This window comes from Panthera tigris, chromosome D4, assembly GCF_018350195.1.
Source record: "Panthera tigris isolate Pti1 chromosome D4, P.tigris_Pti1_mat1.1, whole genome shotgun sequence".
NCBI lineage: Eukaryota > Metazoa > Chordata > Mammalia > Carnivora > Felidae > Panthera > Panthera tigris.
Genome location: NC_056672.1, coordinates 86,170,325 through 86,178,337, shown reverse-complemented (window position 1 = coordinate 86,178,337; position 8,013 = coordinate 86,170,325). Strand labels below are relative to the sequence as shown.

General features: G+C 59.5%; 1 protein-coding gene across 9 annotated transcripts in view; it reads right to left on the bottom strand.

Annotated features, from left to right (window-relative positions):
• Nucleotides 1-55: 55 nt before the first annotated feature.
• Nucleotides 56-8,013, bottom strand: part of DNM1 (dynamin 1) — a 44,141-nt gene continuing 36,183 nt past the window's right edge. For 3 of the 9 annotated variants that reach the window (XM_042964225.1, XM_042964228.1, XM_042964223.1), the window contains 6 exons: nucleotides 7,326-7,437; nucleotides 6,908-6,919; nucleotides 6,368-6,538; nucleotides 5,017-5,258; nucleotides 4,434-4,649; nucleotides 56-1,338 (listed from right to left, as the gene is read on the bottom strand). In XM_042964225.1, the coding sequence (XP_042820159.1) occupies nucleotides 1,266-1,338; nucleotides 4,434-4,649; nucleotides 5,017-5,258; nucleotides 6,368-6,538; nucleotides 6,908-6,919; nucleotides 7,326-7,437 (826 nt within the window). In that variant the 3' untranslated portion in view covers nucleotides 56-1,265. Of the gene's footprint in view, nucleotides 1,339-2,261; nucleotides 2,299-3,704; nucleotides 3,707-4,433; nucleotides 4,650-5,016; nucleotides 5,259-6,367; nucleotides 6,539-6,907; nucleotides 6,920-7,325; nucleotides 7,438-8,013 lie in introns of all 9 variants that reach the window. The other 6 variants (XM_042964231.1, XM_042964230.1, XM_042964229.1 and 3 more) reach the window with 5 other exon arrangements.

Sequence of the window (8,013 nt, the reverse complement as noted above, 5' to 3'; positions counted from 1 at the left end):
GCATCCCAGGGTTTAAGCCTTCACCTTCTCCTGAACTCCACAAAGAACACAAGCCGACAGGACAGTTTCCCATTGTCCAGAAATGGGTTTTATTCTCAGCCAAGAGACAGCAAGACTGGTGGTAGTCAGGGAACCACACAGCTGCCAGTATGGCACCCCCGTGCTCGACTAGGGGAGGGACGGAAAGGTGGCTGTCCACGGGCTGGGCATGATCGGGAGGCTCATCAGAGGTGGCACACGCTGGAGAGGGGGATGTCAGGGTGACAGTGTTCCCTTGTAGTTGGGCCACAAGACTCCTCAGGGACAGCATGGTGATTGATTCCCAACACTAGCGGCGAGGCTGTGGCGGCCGTGTGTGTGTGTGTGTGTGTGTGTATATATATGAATATTTATAGATATTTATAGAATGGGGTAGGAGCAATACCACAGAGGGGGCACAAGTTTTCACCAACATCACGCCTGGATGTGTCAGCTCACCACTACAACAGACTAAGTCACAGATGAAGGGGAGGCTTTGGGGCTGGGGAGCCACTGTCAAGTCACAGAACAGCCGTCCAGGCAGGCTTGGAAAGGGAGGTCTCCGAGGAACAGAGAGATCTGGTTAGAGGTCGAAGGGGGGCCTGGGGCTCTCAGGACGGGATGGACTTGCCTGACCCGATCGGCTGGCAGTTGGAGAGAAAGCAAAGAGAGAACGGAGAGAAGGAGGGAGAGAACTGGTAAGGCAAGCAATGCCAAGCCCGGTGGGGCAGGAGGGGAGGGCAGGGGGAGAAAAGGAAGCTGCGGGTGTGGGCAAGGGTTCTGGAATGGAGGAGAGAGATGAGAAAGGGAAGGTGGGAGAACTGGAGATGAATGGGGGCCACAGCTTCCCCAGGGTCTGGGGTGGAGGTCAAGGCAGCCCCCCCCCCCCCGCCCCCTGCCACGCACGCTGGTCTCTCATACACCACCAGGCAGTGCACCCACAGCTCCAGACACATGCTCGGCCCCTCTGCCTTCCCTCTTTTTGTGGCCCCCTTGTCTTTCAACGTACTGGCCCAGGGCCACCCCTAGCCTTGGAGTGTGGGGCCGCGTGCCCCGTGGCCACAGCTACCAGTCCTCATGGAGAGAGACAGGAGAAAGAACACTGTTTGAGCCAGGAGGGCGAAGCTAAAAGGATGGCTGGAGGGGGCACTGGACACCCCTCTGGGCGGGCAGAAAGCCCGGAGTCCTCGGAAGGGACCCTGGGGAGGCAGGGAGGTCAGGCAGCCGGATGCCAGTTGGCCACAGGCTTATAAGTCTAAGAGGGGAGCCTCAGCTGGTCGGGGGACCACAGGTCGCGTAGGTGAGGCTGGGCCCTTCCTGCTGGGGAAAAGCAGAAGAGCAAGAGTCAGCGGCAGGGGCAGAGTGACAGGCGGGTCGCTGGGTGAATGTGCGGCCCAGACAGGGTGGGACTCAGAGAAGTTGACTAGGCTCAGGTCAGTGGACACTGTTGTCCCCTTGGCTGAAAAGTGTAGGTCACCCCTAGGAGTAACAGGCCCAAGCCCATGAGCCCGTGGACGGGCTATGGTGCTTCGTCTAGGGCCGAGGACGGGCTGTGGTTTGTAGTGTGCCTTCACAGGCGTGACAACACCAAGGAGGTAGGGGAAGGGGCCGTGTGACCCTGCCTCACCTGTGAGGTGTGGACAGGGCCCTCCAGCTTTCAGAAATCAGCACATAACCAGAGCCTTGGCCCCAGATTGCTGCTCAATCGCTGGCTATGTGATCGAGGAGATGGGGCTCCGACCCCCTCTGCCCTATCGTGGATTCGATTCCCAGAGCTCCTTGCCCCAACAGCACAGCTCAGACGGGGGAATGAGCGTGGCATCCCCAGGATGAAGTTCTAAGGCCTCTGGCTGTCTGAGTCCAGCCCCACGCACAACGACGCCCGCCCCCTCCGAGTTCCCTGCCTCTACACCATAAACCGTGAGCTCTCTGCCCTCCCTGACGGCTCCAGAGAGCACCCACGTCTGCCAGCCTGGGTGCGGAGCCTGTCCCAAGAGCTCCCCAGGCTCAGCCATGGAGGTCTTGAGCAGTGGCACTGAGTCCCGAGGCTCGCTGAGAAGGGAGGTGAGAGAGCCAGCTGGCAGCAAGGACAGAAAGAGGAAAGAATAAGTCTGGAGCTGCAGAAGGGAGAGGGAGGGGAGCCTGGCTCTGAGGTCCCGGGTGCGCCCCCCAATGTGGAGCTGGTGCAGCGGGGGGCAGACACACCGTTCATGCAGCAGGCAGAGAGGCATGTATGTACCTACCGTGGCTGACGCTCCTCAGGGGTCACTGATAGTGATTCTGAAAGACAGCACGAAATCAACATGGCAGTTCACACGCACGGACGGGGCAGGCCCGGGGGGTGGGGTCACGCACACGCACACGCCCGGGCGTGCACACACATGCTGTGAGGCCCCATGGCCCCGCATGCGCACGCTGACACATGCCCACAAACAACACGCACACGTACACACCTCCCCCGCCTCCCGCTGCCCAGCACCCTCACTGGCCGGCACGTGCAGCACGGATCCGGGGCATGCAGCCACTCGGCACATTGAAGCACACGCGCGGGCTGAGTCACAACACAGAAGCTCGCCCGGACACAGGAGGCATTTGCACCAGCTCCCTGCACACTTGTGCCTGGCGTGCTCAGAGGGCCACCTGCGATGCTCCGTAAGGGACAGGTCTTGCTTTCTCAGGGTCCAGCTGTCATTTCTCTGCCCAAGAACCTCCCAGGGCTCCCTAGTCCCCACAGCATTGAGCCTCAAGAAGACAAACTTCTGTGAACTTTTAAGGTTTTGCAGCCTGCCCCACTGTAGTCAGGGCAACCTTTTCTTATTCTTCCTCATTCCGTCTGCACTCTCCTCTGGCCAGCGGCTCTCCTCAATGCATCCCCACTAAACCTTCGCCCACACCACCGCTCCATACCCAGATGCCCCTGACTTCTCACCACCTGAGTCTTAGCCCAGTCAGCCCCCGGACCTCCCCCATGTCAAGCTGTCTTGAAGCTTCCCAGACTGTTCTCTTCCCCGAGGCAGGGCCGTGACTTGCCAAGTGTTTCCTGTGTGTTGGCAAGACTGGAGTTAGAGCAGGTGTCAGATCTTCCTCTTCCCCTATGTCACACCTCAGCGCGCACCTGGGCGTGCCAAATTCCCTTAAGAATCTGAACACCGAGGGGAGTTAGCAAAGTGTTCCTACAGCCACATTTGCACTTCATGCGGCTTCTCTACAGTCACTGTCTCTCTCCCTCCATCTTCACGCCAACCCTGGGAGAAAGGCAGAATGTTAAATATCATGTGGTAGAAGGGACACTGAGGCCCCGGGAGGGAAAGTGACTTGCTTACAAGCACAGGGTTAACCAGAACCTCTGGGCTCCAGTCCAGCGCTCTTGACCATGCTGCCTGCTTTACCCATCTGCTTTGGTCATCAGAGCACCGTGGAAGCAAGTCCCATCTCTGCTTCATTTGGGGTTCATGGAAACTAGACCCATGAAGGCTAGGTCCTACCCTCCAGCCATCTGGAAACACAGGTGGATGCTATTGGTCTGATATGTTCTTCCTCAGAGAATGTGGCCAGTGGAAACACGGACTGAGATATCAGAACGAGCTTCCTTGAAAAAGGGTCACGAATCAAGAAGGCAAAGCCAAGGGATGAAGTAGAATTCTTTTCCCTGGAAACCTCTGGGAACGGGGCAGCCTTTCACCCACTGCTGCCCCCCACCCACCATGTTGGTCCAGGCCAGGTAGGGGCAGGGGGAAAGAAGAAAGCCATTAGATTGCCCCGTCCCTCCCAGTCCCCTTTCCCAGCTGCTCGGCATCCTAGCCCCGTGCCTGAGTGCCATTCTTACACTCACACCCGTGTGCACGCCCACACACACACATCACACACACCTTGCTGGTCACAGTCACAGCCTGGCCTCTGTTGCTGTGGGCCAGAGGCCAGACACCCCCCTTGGGACAATTCAGAGTCAGGACTCAGAAGGGGGGCATCAGAGTAGCCCTGAGGGTAAGTGAACAAACTCCACATCTGGAGAAGATCTGAGTTCAAATCCCCAGACGTGAGGTGGGTCACTAGGGGCTGGAAGAGAGAAGTGGAGGACGGAATGGAGAATGGCGGAGAGCGAGGAGAAAGGAGGAGGTAGGCAACAGTGGGAGAGAGAAGTGAAAAGGGAGGGAAGCGCCATGCAAGTGCTGGAAAGAAGGGGGCAGATGGGATGAGTCCCACGGCCCCCTCCGCAGAAACGACCACCTCCGGGACTCAGCGCTCCCTGTGGGGGCAGGCTCCGCCAGCCCTCGGCCACACCTCCGGCCACACCTCCCGTAGCTCCGGCACCCACGTCCGAAGCGCCCCGGATGGAGGGGGTCTGCTCTGGCCCCACCTCCCTCCCGGCCACGCCCGCCCGGTGGTCTCTTCCGACGCTTTCAGCCCCTACTCACCTGGGGACCCCGGGCGGGGCGCGGTTGGGGCGCGAGGGCACCTGGGGGGGAGGACCGAAGGGGTCAGGGGAAGCCCCCGGCCTGGAGGGCACGGGGGGCGCCCCCCCCAGGGCGGACCCAGCAGGCGGAGGCCCAGGAGCAGGGCCCCGCGACCCGGGCCGGGCTGGGGGCACGGCGGGGGCTCGGCGCTGCGGAGTGGGGCTGGACGTGGGTGACCTGCGGGCGACAGGGTGCGGAAGACGAGGAAGGGAGAGATGAGCGGCTCCGCCCCACCCTGAGCCCCGCCCCCAGCCCCGTGCCGGTCACGCCCATGCGCGCAAGCCCCGCCCCGCCCCGCCCTACTCGTTCCCGGAGTTTAAGGCCCGCCTCCGGTGGCTCTAAAGTTCCGGCTCCACCCAGCCCCGCAGCCAGCGCTTCACGGCAAGCCCCGCCCCGCAACAAGCCCCGCCCATTTCTAAGCCCCGCCCCCTGCTCCAGGTGGGAGCCGCTCCGGCGACGCGGGCGCGCCACTGCCCGGTCCCGGCCCTCCTCCCGCGGGCCCCGGGCTGGGGGGCTTTGGGGCCGTGGGGGCCGGCCCTGGTACCTGCGTCCGGCCGGTACGCTCTGCACCTGCAGCCAGGAGTCGTCCACAGGCGGGGGCATGGGCGTGCTGACAGTGGTCGTGTTGATGTCGCCGATGATGCTGAGCGCCTCCTTCAGTGCGTGGTACATGCGCAGCATCTCGTCGCGCCGCTGCGCCTGCTCCGCCGACTCCTCCATCAGTGTGTTCTGGTCCCCGCACGAGTACAGGTTGGCCAGCAGCTCCGAGAAGATGAATTCCTTCGTCTGCGGGCGAGGAAGCGAAGAGAGGACAGGCTGGGCTCTGACGCCTGTACCACGCTGACTGCGCCGTGGTGTGTGCGCTGGACTGAGAACTCGGGGCCGGGGGAGAGGGAAGTGTCCTGGCTTTGCCGCCGCCTGAACCCGGAGATCTCCCCCGCCCGCCACTTCCCCGTCTCCGTCCTTGCTCTTTCCTCAGATAGTCCAGAGAGGAAAAGTGACCTGTTCAAAGTCATAGATTTGGGAGGGCTCCCAGGGCCTATCATGCAACCAGGACACCTAGTTGTGCAGCTTTTTTTCGGTCTCAGTTTCCCCATCTGTAAAATGGGGCATTTGCACCCTGTCCAAGGACTTGCATGCTCCACTGGGCCAAAATAAGGTGGATGACAGTTTAAATTTTCTGAGCCCTTGAGTGACAGGTGTAAATGTGTGTTTGGATTGGATGAAATGTGTCTGTGTGTGTAGGGGGTTGGGGGGGGTGGTTAATGTTCTCCTTAAACTCCGCAGGTGCTACCTGGCCCAGGCTCTGGGATAATTCATGGAGGGGCACTGAGGTTTTTTATGCCACAGGCCTGTGTCTTACTTACTCGTTCGTTATTCAGTGATGTGCTGAGCACCTACTATGTGCCAGGCACTGCGTTACTCTCTTTTTATCCCTTTAATTCTCAACTCTGTTATTATCCATATTTTACATACAAGGGAGCAGAGGCTCAGAGAGGGTAGTTTACTGAAAGTCCAACAGAATTTGTGGCAAAGCCAGGATTCAAACACAGTACTAATTCTCTGGCAGCCATGCTTTTTTTCACTAAGCCATGGAAGGTAGTGGTTCTCTGGGGTATGTATTTCAAAACACAGTCTGGGACTGCTCAAAAGATGTGATTCCTAGCCCCTTTTGGAAAACATTTAAGAACATTTGTAGTGACTTGGATATGTGAATCTACAAAATAATACAAGGAACTCACACTTTATTTCTTTTGGACAGCTCTGGCGTGGCCCTATACCTACCTCTCTAGACCTGGTCCCATGGGACTGGCCTGTGCCTCCCCTGGGCCAACCTGGCTGCTGCTTCCCTGGTCCCAAAAGAGCACCCACCGCCCACGAAGCGTTGCACCCACATTGTTGATCATGAGATGCATGATGGTCTTCGGCATGAGGTCCCTCACGGTCTTGTTAACGATGGCCATGTATGAGTCCACCAGGTTCCGAATGGTCTCCACCTGCCGCTCTAGCTGTGGGTCCATGGAGTGCATGAAGCTGTCCGAACCATTCTCCTCAGTCTCGCTGGCCTGCCATTGAGAATAGAGGGCATTAGGGTAGCTGGGCTCTCGCAGCCAGGTTCTAGGCACCCCCAGGGGCTTGGCCCCTCCCTCCAAGGGTGGCCTGGAACACTGAGGCGCAGAGAACAAATGGCCTGCACACACAGATGCCAACTCCCCCAAACGCTCTGCATCTGGGCTCTGCCCAGTGCCTCTTAAGACCCCAGACCCTGTTCAGTCTTATCTCGGCTCTCAGTCTAGTGCCTAGAATTTGCCTCAGTTTCCCAGTCCATCGATTAGGAAAGGCTTTCCAAGGTCCCTTCCTGATTCCAAAGACCTGGCCGGAGCTGCGGCCAGGCTGGAGACACCTGGCTGAAGGCGAGGGAGGGGCACACTCACTTTCTCCTTGTCCTGGGAGGCCCACGCCAAAGCCACAGAGGTCACGCCACCAGCATTGCCACCGCCGCCGCCACCAGCAAGCAGAGCCGGAGCAGACACACACAGAGAGGAGAAGGGGAGTGAACTCAGGGCACCCTACCCCCACTCTAAAGCAACTCTAGACATCAGCGAAAGAGAGGAGGAAAGTGAAGTAGCCACAAGAAACCACCATTATATGCAGGGGATGCGCGAAATGCCAACGGGGCAGAGGAGGGGGCAGAGGAGGGTCACGTAAAACCAGCATTGGAGGACGGGAGGAAGGCTTAACTCTGATCCCGCCCCAGGACAGGTAGGGGGAGGATCTGTGCTGTTTCTGAGCCCATAAGGGCTGAGGCTGGTGACCCAGGTGGCTTGGCCCCCTCCCGGCACTACCACTCACCCCAACGCGCTCCGGATACACGCCAGCCCTCAGGAAGGAGGCCTTCCAGCTGTCCACCTCCTCCTGTGTCTCACAGGCCAGTTCCAGCTGCCGATAATCCTTGTAGACATTCCTGCAAGGGCAGGCAGGGAGGGGAAAAGGCATGAAACCCACTCACCCAGGTGGTTAAGGGCATGCATGGATGGGGGGGGGGGGCGGTCATCATGCCTGGGGTCCAGTCCTGGCTCTCTCACTTCCCAGCTGTGTGACCCTGGGCAATCCGCCTCTCTCCAAGCTTCAGTTTCCTTGTCTAGAAGATGGGTTAATAATGACTCCTACCGCCCTGGGTTACTGTCAGGATTCAGTGAAACCAGCAGTACGATGCTCTAAGAAAAAGGGGGACTGAGCCCCTCATAAGAGGGGCATCCCTGACCAGGCAGCCCCCAGTGGCTCCCTCCCTGGCCCTCTGGGAACCTCCCCGATGGCAACTGTACTGAACCCTCATCTCGAGGGAGGTGGAGCCCACAGGAGTCAGCCCTGGCTTGGGAGGGGAGAGACCCGGTATTGTCACGGACCCCACTGGACACTGAGCAACAAGAAGGGGACCAGGCCTGATGGGCTTTTCTTCGTCCCCAGTGCCCGGCAGAGTCTACGCAGAACAGGCACTAACCCACTAACCGAATGACTGGAAGGTGGTGGGGGGGTGGCG